Source organism: Trichomonas vaginalis, chromosome II (genome assembly GCF_026262505.1).
Source record: "Trichomonas vaginalis G3 chromosome II, whole genome shotgun sequence".
NCBI lineage: Eukaryota > Parabasalia > Trichomonadida > Trichomonadidae > Trichomonas > Trichomonas vaginalis.
In genome coordinates, this window is record NC_067204.1 from 11,715,892 (window position 1) to 11,734,198 (window position 18,307).

Sequence of the window (18,307 nt, forward strand, 5' to 3'; positions counted from 1 at the left end):
TACATCAAAATAATTACGCAACGCTGATATTTTTATCAGATAATATTTCCCAAAACAATAATTTTGCTCAATTCTATCAAAAATAAATCATTTTCATATTAATATCAATTACTTCTTAATTAATATTATGAAATCATATATAAAAAAGTTCTCAAAATTTCAATCTCAAAATTTATCAAGCCAAAAAGGTGGTTCTGGGATAAAAAACATTTCATTATCCATCGTTAAGAACATTATGAATGTGTATGTAAACTCATTGGTAAATCTATTATGACGACACTAACACTTGATCCGCCAATTTCTCTTATGCCAGATCTGAAAAAATTGATTATGTTCACCATCATATATAAAATATGAGCTGATATCTAGAGTAATATAAAATTCATGATGCACTTAAGCTCAACACAAGAAATTTTTGATTTTATTAAATAATATACAAATAAACAATATTTATAATAAACATTAATATTACATACAATTCAAATAGATATTATGCATATAAGTTGATCATGTTTGGAGGATCATTGATTCACAACTAAGCCTTCAGATGGAAACATTGAGGATTTCAAGAAATTGATGTTAAGAAAATTCGAGATTCCATTATCTCTAACAAATTCATGAATTGAAGGTAAGGAAAATCCATGAAAAGCAGGTTTCTGTGTATTTCTGGAGGGATCAACTTCGCTTATGGCATATATGGTTTTTTCAGACTCGGGCTCGGATTCTTCTTGATGTTTTTTGGGAATAAGGTGAAATTGTTGGGCAATTGCAACTCCTTTGCTCACTAATTGAGACCATCTGTTTTTAATATTTGCAGATGAACGATGTGGGAAGAATTTAGCTATGTGTATCCATTTTTTGCCAAATAATTTTTGTTTTTCGATCAAAAGCTGATCTTCTTGAGGAGTCCACTTGTCATTAGCTAAACCAGGAGCTAGATAATTGAGGTATCTCTCTCTGCATTGTCTTGGAGACCTTGTTCCCATTATTGAAGAAATTGTTTTCCAATCTGTTGAATATATCTGCACAAGGCTCTGCAAGTGAACATCTTCTTCTGGAGTAAAAACATTTCTCTTCAGCTTTATCTTCTGACTATCACACTGCGACATGATAAATTTTAAATTCAATAGGATTCAAATAGCGGACGAAAATATAAATTGAAATAAAATTCATCCATTGAATTTAATCGATCAAAAATTTTTTAATTCGAATAGAACATCTATAATAAATATAATATTTAAAATATAAAATTTTCAAACAATTCAAATTGAATCCCATTGAATTTTAATTCCCAATAAAAGAATAATAACAAGAATAAAAGAGATAGCGTTCTTTTTCAATTTCTGCTAGTTCCGATCAATTTGAATGATCCAATTTTGATAACCTCAGAATTGAAGAACAGACCAAAACAATTATCAATTAATTTGAAGCGAATCGCAGATAATTATTCTTGCAATCATCTGTATCAACATAATTAAAGCGAGAATTAAAATAATGTGTTTTGGATAAATTTTTTATTCAATTTTATCTATATTTGAATGATAAGTGGGTCACGAACAACAAAGGTCTGAGAAAAAACAAAAAGATTGTTCTGCACAGAAAGTTGAAGAGCTTATTAATTTGATCTTTGAGCGACTCAGTGAAAAAAACATACCAGGAGAATTTTCAAAAAGAAGATATAGATAATTTAAAGGATTCGGTTATTCGTGAGCTATATTCAAGATAGAAAAATCAACATTGAGCGGAGTATTTCTAAATTTTATCTGAATTCTCGAATTTTAGTGAGTTTATAAATTATCTTCTTATCAAATAAGTTTTATTTAACCAATCGCAAAATATTGTTACTACAATTCAGTGTGTAATATGGTTATCTCAAATAATTGCCCAAATTATGAATATTGACTTGTTTTATATGAACTTAAAGCCAACATTCTTCGATAAACACCATAAGTATAAGTAATATGAAATATAAATTAAGAAAATCGGTTGTTGGATTGCTAGTGAAAAGAAATTATGACTATTTAAATAAAAAAATATTCATTTATTGCATTATAATGAATCATCTAGTGTAAACTTCACTAATAGCTATTTTTAAAGCTATGAGCGTTATTTATGCATTATACATTCATATTTTTAAAATAATTTCAAATTATACAATTAAGGGTTGGTGTATAAGCAACACCCGATTTTTATCTTCGAATTCTATTCAATTTGAATGCAATATTATGGCATGTGTGATCCAATCAAAACCAAATTTAGTCTTTCATCGCGATTATAGAGAAATTCATAAAAATTCTGTGCTAATGTAACCAGAGAAATCGTCTCGATTTCTTGTTCTTCTTCATTCATATGGCAAGTCACTGCGCAAAAGTTTCCAGAATCCAATCGTTTTAAACGCCGATATCAATTTTTATGGAAGAGAAAACGAGATTGCAGCATTTTTTATTGCATTAGCAAAATACATCGAAGTATACCAAGACGAAAAAGTCGAATACGCAAAGTTCCTTGAAATTGCGCAGAATATTGCGAAAGAAGACCATTTCAGCAATAATCTCAACCAAGAATTAGTGAATGACTTCGCACAGCAAGCCAACATCATAATTGCTCAAATGTGCTCAACAATCGCAGCTATTGTATCCCAAGAAATCGTAAAATGCTTAACATCAAAATTTACCCCTATTCGATCATATTTTACCCTTTTTGCTAAAGCAGATTCGAATTCGAAAGTCGACAAATTCGAAATAAGGGTTTCGTTTTGCTAAAATTGTCACTTTTATAGCATATTTGTTTTTGGATGTTTTGCGAAACCAAAAAAAACTATGATATACAATGTGTGTGTAAAGAAAATACTTTATTTACTAGTTAAAAAATCATTTGGTATTGATCAAGTTATTTTTTCTGGATAAGATATTATATGGATAATTGGATAGAAAATACAATTATATAATCTTGTACCTGGTTTAATTAAGCTAATTGTCATCAGAAACTTGTAATTTTTATGAATTTCAGATTTTCTTTTCATTACTGCTTTTCTTAATAGGTCAAGTTCTTATTTACGTTATAAAGTATGATATTTACAAATATCAAGTTATCATGTTTTTTGAGAAATTATGAGAAACAAACAAAAATGAAAAAGATAGGAATAGCAATGAATAGTGATGTGGGTATAGAAAATGTAAGAGATATGAATGCAAAGCAATCAGTATTTAGGACATTGACCATAGATTTCGAAAAAAAAATGCTGCATATTGAGCGAAAACTATGATTATATTATAAGGCTGTCATTTAAAGCATAATGAAACTATTCCCTTTTCATTTTAATCGAATAAGATAGTAAAGATTTTTGAATTAGCTAGAAACTGATGAGATGTTTTCACAAATCAGATTTTTAATCTCTATAATGCATAATTCACTCAATATCTCAATTTTGATATTGCGAGATATTTTTGCTATCGGTTTCGCAATTTTGACACAATAGCAAGAGGGTTCTATAAGCATTATTATCAACGTAGAGTCTGAATATCATATCAGAAAATGTCGCAAATCTAACATTTACCCGACCAAATAGCAAAAATAATTGAATACTTTTCGCCAAAACTTTAAAAATCGATAAAAATATGAAATATAGATATTAAAGAGACTTTTTATATAATATTCATAAAGATTTTCCAAAAATATGATACCGCAAAATTAAAAAAGTGACGTCTTGAGTGGGGTCAAAGGTCGAAATTGCTAGCTAAATGTTTTTTAGCTAAATTGCGTATTGTACGTTTTTTTCGCAAAACGAAACCCTTATGAATATTATATAAAAAGTCTCTTTAATATCTATATTTCATATTTTTATCGATTTTTAAAGTTTTGGCGAAAAGTATTCAATTATTTTTGCTATTTGGTCGGGTAAATGTTAGATTTGCGACATTTTCTGATATGATATTCAGACTCTACGTTGATAATAATGCTTATAGAACCCTCTTGCTATTGTGTCAAAATTGCGAAACCGATAGCAAAAATATCTCGCAATATCAAAATTGAGATATTGAGTGAATTATGCATTATAGAGATTAAAAATCTGATTTGTGAAAACATCTCATCAGTTTCTAGCTAATTCAAAAATCTTTACTATCTTATTCGATTAAAATGAAAAGGGAATAGTTTCATTATGCTTTAAATGACAGCCTTATAATATAATCATAGTTTTCGCTCAATATGCAGCATTTTTTTTTCGAAATCTATGGTCAATGTCCTAAATACTGATTGCTTTGCATTCATATCTCTTACATTTTCTATACCCACATCACTATTCATTGCTATTCCTATCTTTTTCATTTTTGTTTGTTTCTCATAATTTCTCAAAAAACATGATAACTTGATATTTGTAAATATCATACTTTATAACGTAAATAAGAACTTGACCTATTAAGAAAAGCAGTAATGAAAAGAAAATCTGAAATTCATAAAAATTACAAGTTTCTGATGACAATTAGCTTAATTAAACCAGGTACAAGATTATATAATTGTATTTTCTATCCAATTATCCATATAATATCTTATCCAGAAAAAATAACTTGATCAATACCAAATGATTTTTTAACTAGTAAATAAAGTATTTTCTTTACACACACATTGTATATCATAGTTTTTTTTTTGGTTTCGCAAAACATCCAAAAACAAATATGCTATAAAAGTGACAATTTTAGCAAAACGAAACCCTTAATATTCATAAAGATTTTCCAAAAATATGATACCGCAAAATTAAAAAAGTGACGTCTTGAGTGGGGTCAAAGGTCGAAATTGCTAGCTAAATGTTTTTTTAGCGAAATTGCGTATTGTACGTTTTTTTCGCAAAACGAAACCCTTATTCGAAATATACAAGAAACTCTTTGGCAGCGAGCTCCATGAAAAACTAGCCAATTTGCAGAACGCCGTGAGAAATATAAACATTTATCAAATGATTTCAGACAAACAAAAAGAAGCAAGTCAGCCAAAGAACACACAACAATCCTCTACAAGAATAACACCTCCTCAACCACCTGCTTCCCTTAAAAGTCCGATTATTCATACAAATCGTGTTGTCAAAGTCACAATCAACGACCAAGAGCAAGTTTGGAAAGAGCTTGCAAGGAATCTATTCTCAGACTACAGATTTCCGATCCCAGCTTCTCTTGCAAAGATGAATTTCAAACATGAAGGGGCTACAGTCTTTTTAGAATTCATTCCCGAGACACAAGATTACTCAAAATACGTACAAGTCGGCGCAGATCCATACCAAAGACCTTACGTATCAATCTACGCCGTCAGAGCCAAATCCGCCCAAAATCTTCCTCCTTCCACAGTTACAGGCATTCAGAAATGGATCACAGAGGCCTCAATTGTCGGAAACAGTTGGAGAGTTTTCATTTTCCAGGAGGATTCGTCGTTTTTCCAGTCTTCAAAAACAATAAATAAAGGAGAATTAGTTTCAGACCAAATGCAGATGAATAACGTTATCATTATACCATGCAAGAAGTCAAAACTATCTGACCAATCAGCCGAACAAGTCAAATCAGCCATGTCTTCCGCAGTTATTGAATCATTTGCAAAATATGATCAGGATACACGTGCTAAAATCAAACGTAAAGCTGGTAAAACGGATGCTGTTAACTATCTCAAGGCTTGGCGTGGTCTTTTACTTAACTATTACGGTTATTATGAAGATGCCCTCGCATCTTTCCTTGATGCTTATCAATCGGCGTTGGAAACATTACCAACAGTACCTCTTAAGCCATTTAACATGAAATGTGTTACTACTTACCCATTTGAAAGTATGAATGATAGTATATCCATTTTATATTTCGCTTTGCATGGTATTTTTTCGATTTATTTCACTCGCGTTAAGTTTGATGAGATGTTTAGGTTCTTCTTAACCTTCTGGGGCCTCGTTCAAGAGAAGAATAAAAAAGAAGATGTCGAAATTTGGGCTGAAGAAAGTTTAAAGAGCTTCTTAACCATCCCAGAGATAGCTAATAGCAATACTATTAACTATAGAATCCTTGAAAGACTGTTTTACCTCACTCTCCAGAAAAATACCAAAGATGTTTCTCAGATTCGCAAGCGTTTGCTCTTTGTTTTACCTAGTAACATGGTCAATACTCGCATTGCAATAGAAGCAAGGTACGCAAACTGGGCTGCAGAAACAAAATCTGAGATGCCAGAAGTTGACACGAAAACGATAGCTTGGAAATTCGGAGCCATAGAAATGTTATTCAATTTCGACGACGCTATCGAAAACGCAAATACTCGGGAAATTGAGAGGATTACAAAAATTATTTTAACCGATAAATCTGCTGTAGAAAATAAGCAGAAAATATTCCAGAAGATCCTTGACCTCAAAAAGGATATCAAAATCCTCAAACCTTTCTCTGTTTCCAAATTTGTCAAATGTAGTCAGTTCGGAAGTGAAGTTGAGCAAGGCGAGAAGATGGATATCAGTACAAAACTCGTAATGCCACCATGGTTTAACTCTCAAATCGACCAAATTGATGTTGAATTTACAAATTCTGACGGAAACTATCAAATCGAGTCGATTTACAACCCAGAATCAGAATTTTCCAAGATTACAACATCGTTTACCTTGGTTGGTGACTGGATTGCTACAAGTATTCGTGCTAAAATCCAAAATGTAACTTTCGAGTGGCCAGTTAAGGATAAATTCGCCAGATTTACAGTTATTCCGATCCGCAAACCTCCTATTACAGTCGTCTTCCCTGTTCTGACCAGTCTAAACAAGGAAATGATTTTTGATTTCACTGTAGACTTCAGGGAGAGGCTTAACAAGGAGATAAACATCGAAATGAAGTTCGACAAAGACGATATCGTCATACCAGACCAGACAGGAATCTGCGAAACCAACGGTAAAAAGACATTTTTCAGAATTTCCAACGGAAACATCCTGTTTTCGTTCGAAAAAGACTGCACACTCGATGATTGCATCAGTTTGGCAGGTCTAGAAATCAAATGCCCCATTGCTTTCATCATGAAAAAGCAAATTGAAGAAACAAATTTAGTAATTACTTCAAGATTCGATCAATTGAAGTTCGAAACCGAAATTCCTGCAACGTTCTGGTTCCCAATCGATGTATACATCCGCATGAAGACCGAGAAATTCATGCATGTTCGATTATCAAACACAAGTGATATAGATTTGAGAATTGAACAGTGCAGTATCGGTAACTCCAAGTGGGAAAACATCCATTTGGAGGGCGGAGAAGTAACATTCTTGTTATGCGAAAATTCCGAAGATCAAATCTTGAAATTAACTGTTTCTGAACCTTTGGGATCACGTATTTACAATGAATGGAATCTTGGCAACCAAAAGATTGGTTTGCCAATGATTGACTGCGAAATCGGAGATTCGAAACTTGTCGAAGGCGAACCAAGCACTTTGACAATGAAACTACCTGAATGCGACCTTGAAATCAATGAAGTGAAGAGCATTGCGATGGCAACTGCAATTAAAAGGCATTTTCCAGGAGGAGAATTGGAAATCGACTTCATTCCTCTGAAATACGGCTTCATAAGAATGCCTACTATAACAATAGATGAAGATGAGTTCATCCTCAATCCACAGTATATCTACGTTGAAAAATCTAACGTTCCTTCTTATATTCCTTTTGTTTAAAATTTTTACTTTTTTTTTGACAAATTCAAATAAAAACATCAATAACTTATTCAAACACTGATCTCTTGAAAACTCCGTTCGTTCGGTAACAATTGGAAGCATTATTATTATTTGCTGAGTGGAAAAGATCTTTCATGAATAATGGAAAGCATAGAAGCACAAATGTTTCAGAATTGGGCCACATGCATTCTGCTTATTTGGAGCAGCCATGCATTATTGAGGACCAAATTCATCCATGAAATTTATTTTGGATGTTGTATATGAAATATGGTCAGGAGTTTCACCCCTATTGATTTTTAAAATTGTCACTTTTTTATCCAAAATTTATGGAATAGCAAAATTCCCTTTTATAAGGGGATAAAAACTATTTCATAAATCTGTTTTGGAATTGAATATTATTCAATATTTATTAAACATCAACTTACCAATGCAATACAAATTGAAATTCACGAAGATTGGACAGAATTTTATTCAAGCACAGAAACATACGAAAATTATGCAAAGCATAATAATAAACTTACAGCAAAAGAAAACAGTTATTATATTTCATCATGCTTTTTCACTCAAGTAAACACAAAAGGTTCAGTTTACTTAGATACACAAAAAAATACAATCAAATTCCTCATTGATACTACAACATTTAATAACTGTAGTAACAATGGCGATGGTGGTTGTATTTTCTATCAATCTGAAGGCGAATTTGTTCAAGATCGCGTCTGCAGTTTCGCTTCTAGAGTAAACTCATATGATTTTGAAGGTGCTTACTGTAAAATTGATGTTAGTGAAAATAATACCTATAAAAATTATATTTTTGAATCCTCTATTAGTAAAAGTGGAGATGAAAGACTCTTAGGAATTAAAAATCTTTATTTAATAGACGGCCAAATCGAAATTAAATCAATCAACATTTCATTTTCGAAAATATGCTATAGAGATTTTTATGAAGTTGATTCATTTTCAAAAGGATCAAATTGTTCATTTTCCACTTTTTCTAATTCAACAATTGGAAGTGGTAATTATAAATTCAATCACAAAAATTCTCAAGAAACTTTTGAAATTCGAAATTGTAACATTTTAAATAACATTGGAGTAATTCTTTGGGGACAATCTCCAGTTAATATCAAAAATAGTAGTTTTATAAATAACAATGTTCCTGGTGGTTATAATGATTTTTCAGGTACAATTACATTAGATGGATGTTACATTGATAACAATTCTCCAGAAACAGAAGAAGAAGTTACCTTTATAAATACTATCACAAATGAATTTACTCATAATCTTTCTCATTTTTCAACTGCTCTTTGTCATGCAGATATTCCTATTATTTATGAAATCAAAGAAAACATTCAACATAGTGAATATATTTCTTTTCTTTGTGTTTTTCTTTCATCACTAAACATCTCACTTAAATCTTAGTCTTATTATCATGAAATACAAATATTTTTTCGAATTATTTCTATATATTTTTGAGATTTCTTAATTTTTCACTTCTCTGCCTATGAAATTTATACCTATGAAATAAATTGCTTATCCTGATTTATATGTCTGCATATAATTATGATTCGTTTTTATCCTTTTATGAATTGAGAAAACAAAACTTGTTGAATCTGAGTGTATATGTAAAATTGGTAAATGCAATTCAACTGTTTGCTCGTGAGTCATTGCGTAGATGTTTCATGAAATAAATTAATGGTGATATTTAATATTTATCAGAATAAAGTGATCTTAAATGTTAATTAACAATTTATAAGATGGAAATTTTATTGTGAAAGGAAATATTAAAGAGAAATTTTGAATAATTTTAAAAAATAAGTTTGATATTGATTAGTTCATACAAAACGTTTATTATACAATCAAAATAAAGATGAGAGCAAATACAAATAATACTGCAAATATCTTCAAAATAAACCATTTGTTATTTTTCACTTTTTCTGCGTATTTTTCCATTTGGGACTGACCTTCTTTCATATTATTCAATGCTTCCATCGTATTCTCGTCAATTCTTACAATATTATAGTTACTATCTGCGATAATTTGAGATAAATCATTAAACATCTGTAAAATCGCGCTAGTTTGCTGTTCGACACCACGTACTAATGAGGCTCTTTCGTTTAAATGTTCCATTTCTACTTGTTGCATCTGATTAATTGGAATTTCTATTTCATCATCAACATTATATGATGTTGTGTACTGCGCAGATGCTGATCTTACATATCCATTCTGTTTTCTTCGCTCTGCAGTCGCTTTTACTCTTTCTGTAGTTTTATTTACTGATTGTTTAAAGATATTCATTGTGTTTTTAAGCTGCCTTCTTAGTGTAACAGCAACAGCTTTAGCTTGTCCGTTAGTTGACGGAGTACTTTCGAGAGCATCTATTTGCGTTTGGATGTATTTGAATTCTTCTCCTAAAGTGTTAATAAGTCTTTGAATTTTTGGATCATTTTCGTTTAATATGTTATCAGTATTGACTAAACCATCAAGTTCGTTCACGAATTTGATTGCTTCTTCAAGTCTCATGTTGACTTCTTTTGAATGATTATAAAAGTCTTGCATTTGACGCGAAGGAGGGTTTAACCTTCTACTCTTAGTGGGACTCGCTGTTATTGATACAGTTGCTCCTTGTAAATACTTGTGAAATTCTTTGGTCCTATCCATAAGATTTATGATTAAAATTATTTCCGTATTCTTCTCAATTTTTGATAGAGTTTATTTAAAAATTCGGAAATAAAATTAATTAGATCGCAATGAAAATTTTGCATCAATTATAAAAGAGGCTCCTCCAAAGCATCTGAGAGTTATACAATATCAGTTGCATATTAAAATATCGATTATCATAGTTTTATTATGATTTCGATGTATGGTTCTGATGTTATTCATAAAATGCCCATGATATTTGCTGTTTTAAGTTGATGTGTGATGAAAGTTGAAGCTTGTAATGCTGAATTCATGAATAAGATATGAATATAATAAATTCATGAACCTGAACGGAGGATCTTAGTGTATTCATGAAGCAATGAAGTTATGCATAGTCTGATAGCATATAGGCTTTTTTTCTCTAATTTCGCTGCACGCCACTAAGTTGTCAAAAAAGAAGTGCACGTTTAGAAAATGTGCGATCTTCACTATACGTGCGAGAGTCTTTTTTCAAATAAAGATTCTCCACAACAATACGATAATATTCTATTACAGTTCTTTAATGCCACAAATTTGGATGGCATTACAGTATCATCCTTCGTTAATGATCCAGATTTTCCAACGTTAGTTCAATGTATTCTTTTTCCGATAATGAGATACGCAATACCAAGTCCATCTGAAGGTAAACCACAAAAAATTGTTTTTGAATGCATTCATTTCTTGACTCAATTATCTTATACAAACCCATACATTTTAAACATCATCGCAGCAAATGTACCATTCGATAGTATAATAAAAACATTCTTTGAAAGTATTAGCGGAACAAATGACGTAGAAAATGGAGGAGGTTCAATCTTGATACCAGTACTGAAGCTCCTTTCCATACTTTCAACATCACGAGATATAAAATTAGAAAATGCAGATTCAATTTCTCTACTTTTTGATACAATGTCGTTATTATATTCAATCCCAGAAGTTTCTCACTTAAGTGTTTCTATTACTGCAGGATTTATTCGAAACTCTCCTACGGCGATGGCATATATCAAGCATACAGCCGATTTACTCACTCTCAAAAATCAAATTGGAGATCAATTAACTTCAGATGATCCAGCGATTGTAGTTTCAGCTTTATGCTTACTGACTCTTCTATTTCCGACACAAGTTACTCCAAAGACAGCTTTCAATGTTGCTGTTAGTTCATTTTCAGGCCAAACATCTCCTTTAGTTCCATTTCTTGCAGCAACAATAATCCTTGATCTATCAGAACAAGTAGATATCACAACGCAAGATATAGCATATCTTCTCAAAGCCGCAATGAATGGCGGAATGACTGCTTTCATCATTTATAATTTGTTAACTGATTTAGGTTCTTTCCATGAAATTATCATCAAAACAATACATGAAACAAATTGCTTCTTTACTTTAATAGATACAATGTTAGATGCAAAAGATGGTTATGTAACAATTAGTGGTTCTCATTTCCTCTCATTTTATTTCCAGCATAAAGAAGACTACGTTTATTCAAGTGATGTTGTTGAACCATTTAATAAAGCAATTAAGATCGCATTGACATCACCGAAATACAAGACAATAGAACAAAGAGAAGCAGCAATATCATTAATGAGAATCATGATTCAAGCACCAGAATCTGTTACTTATGTTTTATCTTCAATACAATCTCATGAAGAAGATTTATTCATTGATTTCCAAAGACAATGTGAATTAAACAATAGCTACATAAGTCTGCAATATTTCTTATTGATATACGAATGCAGTGATTTTCTTCCTCATTTCAGACCAAAGTTAATTGATTTTCTCGCTGAAACTCCTTTCACAGCTCTTTTAGTTCATGTTTTATCTGATGCAAGAAATAGAATTGCTCTCACTGATGCATTAAGAGCCCACTACATTATTGCAAGTGGTTTGCAAGAAGATATTCCATCACAGAATTCACCTTTCTTTGAAGGAGTTGTTTCATCTCTTTTATTATTGAATACAAAGAGATATAATGAGAGAACAACAGCTAAAGCACGTCTTGCTGAGATTATTTCGAACTATCATCAACAAATCATTGCATTAGAAGCAATTAGAGATTCTACTGAAACGCAATTGCAAGAATTCCAAGCAGAGCATGATGAAAGTAATGCCGCTTTGAAACAGGAACTTCAGGAGAAAAAGAGTGTTCACGAAGAAAATATCAGATTATCATCATCAATAAAGAGAATGATTGTACAACTCAAGAAAACAAAAGAAGAATTTGCAGTCGCAGATGAAGAAAATGTAATGCTTCAAGCCAGAGTTAAGAACTTAGAAGATATGGCTGTCGGAGCAAAAGAAGTATCAAGCAACTTTAGAGAGAGATTATTAGCATATACAGCTGCTGAATCTAAACTTAGAAAGCTCAGAAAAGAAAATGAAGAATTAATTGATGAATTGAAGAAACAAAACAGAGAATTTGATAAAGGAAAGAAGAAAACAGATAGTTATAAAAGAAGATATGATACGCTTAAGCAGGAAATCTTAGGCCATAAAACAAAAGCTAATGAATTACAAGGAAATCTCGATACTCTCAAAGATGAATGTGAGAAATTGACAGAAAAATGCGAAGAATATCAAAGAAAAGTCAAAGCACATCAAGAAATGGATGATAAGAAAGATACAACAGAAAATAGAATGATTGAAGAACTTAAAGGCGAAATAGAACAAGCTAAACGTGACCAAGAACTATCTCAAAGAAAAATTGATGATAAACTATCAGTTGTTAACCAAGTCCAAGAAAGAATCACAACGCTTGAACAACAGATCGGATATTTCAATATGCTAATCAGATTAATTCATAAATCAACAGCTGGTCCAGATGCTCTTCCTAAAGAAGCTGTGAAGTACATGAAGAAGCAGAAATAATAATGTATTTTGTATTATTAATTTACTATTAAAATTTTTGTTATGTTTATTTTCAAAATTCCTAGCATTTTTGTTCAGTTATCACATAAATAAAGGATTTGATCTCAATGGATGAAAGAAATCTAACAAAAATTAGTAATCCACAATAAGTATATTACAACGCTTTGCTGATTATGCAAGCACAAATTCCTAATTATATTTAATAATTAGAATATTTTCATGATGAATATAAAATTATATTCACTGAGAACGAGAAAAACTCCATTCAATTCTAACGCATGGCATAATGATTTACTGCCAACTCATTAGAGGCTTGTTAAACGATTATCAAAATGAGAGTGTGAAAAGAGATTTAAGAATAAACAATTGATCTTTATAATTATATAGAGAATGAGATATAAAGCATCAAGAATCTTTATGATTCGAATAAAATATCTACTCTTTTGTCGATATAAAAAAATTAAAAAATTATTTTCAATTATACAATAAAAAATACTCCATAATTTATTCACACGCCTATTGAGGGATTTCCCAATTCATAATTGCTCCAAACGCTGTAAGGATATTCGCCATATACAAGCCACTCTTTGAATTAACTTCGATTTGAGTTGTATAGTCATTAAAGAAATTAGCAATATCAGGGAGGTTCGGAATGTCAGCCAAAACAAGAATCATGATAATAATCGGCATAATATCTTCTTGACCTAAAGAAACGTCAGCTCTGTATTGGGATAACGGTTGTTTTTTATCTGTACGGTTATACATGACTGTAACTAACTCTTCGAAAACAATATCGTGAAGAACTGAAATGTGGTAAAATAAATCGTCTGGAATTTCATCGAATGCTAAGTAGTTTGCTGCGTCGACAGTATGCTTGTATAATGTTGGCTGTTTGTTCAAGGGAACATCAAATGTTCCGCTTGGTAAGAATTTTTCACGAATCATGAGGTCAGAAGGTGGCCGCGAGCGAAGGTAAGATACTTGCTTGATGAATTTCTCATCTGTTGGATGATAAGGGAAAATTGAACCTGCAAACTTGAAATATGTCTTCCAAAGAGCTCTTGATGAGAATGCTTGTATCTGTGGTTGTGCTTCTGTGATACTATATGCTTCCTGTAGATAAGATGCGCAGTTTTTGGAGAAATCCAAAATTTGATAATACGTTTTTGCTGGGTCTAGCTCATCAAGGAACTTATCAATGAACGGCTTCAGGTGATCATCACTGAAAAATATCGATTCTTCAAATGTATACTGCTCTCTCCAGTGATACTTCATTGTTTGTGATTCTAGTTCGAATGGAGTAACAGAAATGATCTTTCTGAGAGTATCTGATGATTCTGTTGATGGTTTTGTAGCTATAATTAAATCATATATTTGATTAAAACGAACTGCAGCATTTTGGAATTTAAAAGTGTTGGGACCTTCGTTTTTGATATCATCAAAAAGTACTAGAATCGTCCTGATACTGTTTGGTAAATAATTGAAGAAATAATATCGACTTGAAATTGTTAAAAAATACTTTAAATGTGCGATAATGGTATCAATAGGAATTGATTGCTTCTGCGAAAAATAATCTTTGACGGCATCCAGCCTATCAAGAATAATATCATTTTTCTCAATTACAACACTGTCTGCCATCTCTTTTTTAGGTTCGCAGTAACGATACGAACCTTAATGTCACGTTTTTGAAGATATTAATGCGACTTTTTGAGTCTATTTTAAGGGCAATATCATCTTAAATCATTTTGTATTAGCCTTTACACAGCATATAGTCTGCGTTTCTAATTTCAAAATACAATTTTATTTCTAATTTTAATTCCAAAATAATTTAAAAAGCATAGTTATGGGTTTATTCCATGCCTATAAAGAATTATTATACTAGTATAATTTAATATGAATATCTCATGCTCTAACTCCTATGATTTTTTCAGAAAGATTTTCAATGTTAGCTTTTTCCCATCCTAAATTTAGAATAAAATGTTACCCATTAGTTGCACTTCATATCATTACATCCAAATAGTAGATTATTAAAAGTCGTAAATTTTAAATTATCGAATGAAAGGCGCGAACATTGACTTCAATCAGCTAATGGAACTTTGCAAAGACTCAAGAGATTCTCTAAAAGCTCTATACCAGTTAAATACTCATGACGAAAACGATATCAATAAAATTTACACCAATCTTAAAGAACAAATAGATTCACCTGAAAAACTCGTTGAACAGATAATACTTGCATCAAAGTATAATCTACGCTTCTTCAAATCCTATTGGACAATCTTCAAAAAAGTGTTTGGAGAATTCCATCCAAAACGTGTACAAAACATTTCTCCCATTTTCGATTACATGGTATTCAAGGAATATGGTATTGTTTTCCAGGAAAATAGCAGAAATTCTTTCGAAAAGTTTGAAAATAAAAATTATACACTTGACATTCACGAAAAGTTCTCAATTTACACAGCAATCATGGAAGATAATCTTGAACAGTTTGTTTCATTAGCAAGCAAAGATGATTTCGATGAAAATGTGACATTACAGCACGATTTCTATCCGAAGAAAAATCACGAATACAGTTTACTTGAACTCTGTTGTTACTATGGTGCCGTTAAGTGTTTCAAGTTTATTATTACGAAATTTGAACCTGAAATCACTCCAGAATGCCTTCAACTGTCATTTTTGAGTGGAAAACCAGATATCATGAATGAATGCATGAAAGTTCAAAAACCTGATAACAAATGCATGAAATATGCAATTATTTCACACAACATTGACTTTGTCACATTCTTGATGAGGGAGCACAAAATCGATATAAATCTTGATCAATGCTGCAAATTCAATTGCATTGAAGCATTTTGTGCATACTTAGTTAATACAAAGGATTACATAACATGTTTTGTTCATTCACCAAAACTTTTTTCTGTTCCTTTGCTTGAATATTTTATAAATCATGTTGATAACATCGATATCAAATCAAAAGGCAATTACACTGCTCTTTATATCGCTGTATTGAGTGATTTCAGGAACGGAGTAAAACTTCTTGTTTCCAAAGGAGCATCAATCAATGAGAAATTTGAAAAGGGTAACACTTATCTTCATTATGCTTCATGGCTTGGTTTCAATGAGATAGTCAATATGTTTATCTCTTATGGAATTGATGTTAATTCAAAGGGGGAGAATGGATCAGCTCCACTTCATTTTACAGCACTTTATAACTTGCCAGATACTGCCGAGATCCTTCTTCAACATGGAGCAGATATTAATATAGGCGATGAAAATGGAGAAACTCCCATTCATTATAGTGTACAAAAGAAAAATAAAGAAATATGCGAATTTCTTCTTCAGAATAATGCTGATGTTAACAGAGGAAATAATAAAGGTCAAACCGCTCTTCACAAAACAGCAGAAATGGCAGATACAAAATTTGCAGAGTTACTTTTATCTCACGGTGCAGATATCAATGCACGCGATAATAATGGAGAAACTCCACTCTCTATTGCAATTGATAAAAGCAATCTAATACCGATTCCGTGGGGCTTGGTAAGACCTAAAAGTGATGAAAAAGAAACTCCTCATCCTGATTATTCCGAATATGTTGAATATCTTCTTTCGCATGGAGTTGATGTTAATATTGCAAGCAAAAGAGGAATTACATGTTTACATCGTCAAGCTGCATCTAATAATAAAAAAAAAACTTGAACTATTAATTTTACACGGTGCTAATATTAATTGTATTGATGATGATGGTAATACACCTTTACATGTTGCAACTGCCTCTTCTTGCGAAAAAACATTAATTACTCTAATTGAACATGGTGCTGATGTAAATATTAAAAATAAAAAGGGGATTGCACCTTTGCATATTGCAGCTTTAAAAAATAATCTGAATGTTGTAAAAATTCTTGTGTCACACGGAGCTGATATTAATGCAAATAGCGGCAATAATCCCACACCATTATTTTGTGCCATTGCAAGGGAAAATATGGAAATTGCAGAATATCTTGGCTCTCTTGGTGCTACTATGTAGCTATTATAATTTATACAGGTTTGTCGTGCCTTAGACGCGTATTTTGGGGGACTATAATAAAAATTTTTTATTTTGTTTTATTATTTTTTTATCACTTAGAAGAATGATGCGATTATTGAAGCGATTTAATCTCATTCATTTTGCAAATTTGAAATTTGATTATTTCATTCATTTGAACTATATCAAAATGATTTAAATCGAATCAATCTAATTTAATAATATTGATTTTAAATTAGCTCAAAATTATCTAAATTAATTTCTTACATGATTGAATGAGGCTCAAATCTTTTAAAAAAATAATAAATTTTTTAAATAACGACTCTATTTTTAAAAAAGTAATTATTTGGCAACAACAACCTTAGCAGCACGAAGAAGTCTGTCACCAATCTTGTAGCCTTCTGTTGTGCAATCGATAATTGTGCCAGAAGGAGAAGATCCGCGTGTATCAACCATTTGGATGGCATCATGTAACTTTGGATCGAATTTTTGACCCTTTGATACGATTTTTTCGACTTTGAAGCGCTTGAAAATGTTATGGAATTCAGCATCAACGAGTTGAACTGCAGCGATAGCATCTTTGACGGCCTGCTTTGTTCCACTGTTGATTATACGTGTCATGTTATCTGCAACAGGAAGTAAATCCTTGGCTAATTTAGTAACTGCGTATGTTTCCATTTCTTGTTCAAGACGAGCAAATCTACGTCTAGCATTCTCAACTTCAGCAAGAAGGAAGAGATTTCTGTTGTGCATATCCTTGATTTCTTTCTCTAACTCTTCATATGTTGGTTTTGGTTTTTCTTCTGGCTTCTTTTCTTTAGCAACTTCCTTTTCGGCGGCCTTTTGGGTTGCTTCTGCTGCTTTTTCAGCAAATGTCCTCATAAAAGTAGAGGGTAAGCAATCAAGAGAAGAAAGCATGAAATTTTGCTCCAGCCAACTTAATCCATTTTTGCGCAATTAGATGTGTGATTGCATGTGCAATTTAAATCTGTTTTCATTACTCGATTCTGAAGATGATTCAAAAAAATTATTTTGAAATGTATTGAATTTGTGAGAATTTCTATGATTTCTTAATAGCTTATATTTTGTGTATC

The 18,307-nt window shown here is 31.5% G+C and overlaps 7 protein-coding genes across 7 annotated transcripts; 3 read left to right on the forward strand and 4 right to left on the reverse strand.

Moving 5' to 3' along the window:
* Positions 1-244: 244 nt before the first annotated feature.
* On the reverse strand, positions 245-1,138 carry TVAGG3_0528540 (RNA polymerase II transcription regulator recruiting protein; the record flags this gene model as incomplete). Its single annotated transcript, XM_001583928.1, has 1 exon — positions 522-1,109. One exon carries the CDS (start codon positions 1,107-1,109, stop codon positions 522-524), a length of 588 nt encoding a protein of 195 aa, XP_001583978.1.
* Positions 1,139-4,686: 3,548 nt separating this feature from the next.
* TVAGG3_0528550 (uncharacterized protein) lies at positions 4,687-7,713 on the forward strand (the record flags this gene model as incomplete). Its single annotated transcript, XM_001583929.2, has 1 exon — positions 4,949-7,657. One exon carries the CDS (start codon positions 4,949-4,951, stop codon positions 7,655-7,657), a length of 2,709 nt encoding a protein of 902 aa, XP_001583979.1.
* A 1,667-nt stretch (positions 7,714-9,380) lies between these two features.
* On the reverse strand, positions 9,381-10,312 carry TVAGG3_0528560 (vesicle docking; the record flags this gene model as incomplete). The annotated part of the gene is made up of 1 exon (XM_001583930.1): positions 9,503-10,312. One exon carries the CDS (start codon positions 10,310-10,312, stop codon positions 9,503-9,505), a length of 810 nt encoding a protein of 269 aa, XP_001583980.1.
* A 441-nt stretch (positions 10,313-10,753) lies between these two features.
* On the forward strand, positions 10,754-13,328 carry TVAGG3_0528570 (uncharacterized protein; the record flags this gene model as incomplete). Its single annotated transcript, XM_001583931.1, has 1 exon — positions 10,766-13,195. One exon carries the CDS (start codon positions 10,766-10,768, stop codon positions 13,193-13,195), a length of 2,430 nt encoding a protein of 809 aa, XP_001583981.1.
* Positions 13,329-13,635: 307 nt separating this feature from the next.
* Positions 13,636-15,162, reverse strand: TVAGG3_0528580 (vacuolar sorting protein 9 (VPS9) domain family; the record flags this gene model as incomplete). The annotated part of the gene is made up of 1 exon (XM_001583932.1): positions 13,712-14,833. The coding sequence occupies one exon, from the start codon at positions 14,831-14,833 to the stop codon at positions 13,712-13,714; it is 1,122 nt and encodes a 373-aa protein (XP_001583982.1).
* Positions 15,163-15,250: 88 nt separating this feature from the next.
* On the forward strand, positions 15,251-16,888 carry TVAGG3_0528590 (spectrin binding; the record flags this gene model as incomplete). The annotated part of the gene is made up of 1 exon (XM_001583933.1): positions 15,251-16,888. The coding sequence occupies one exon, from the start codon at positions 15,251-15,253 to the stop codon at positions 16,886-16,888; it is 1,638 nt and encodes a 545-aa protein (XP_001583983.1).
* A 30-nt stretch (positions 16,889-16,918) lies between these two features.
* On the reverse strand, positions 16,919-18,268 carry TVAGG3_0528600 (adenyl-nucleotide exchange factor protein; the record flags this gene model as incomplete). Its single annotated transcript, XM_001583934.2, has 1 exon — positions 17,556-18,131. One exon carries the CDS (start codon positions 18,129-18,131, stop codon positions 17,556-17,558), a length of 576 nt encoding a protein of 191 aa, XP_001583984.1.
* Between the last annotated feature and the right edge of the window lie 39 nt (positions 18,269-18,307).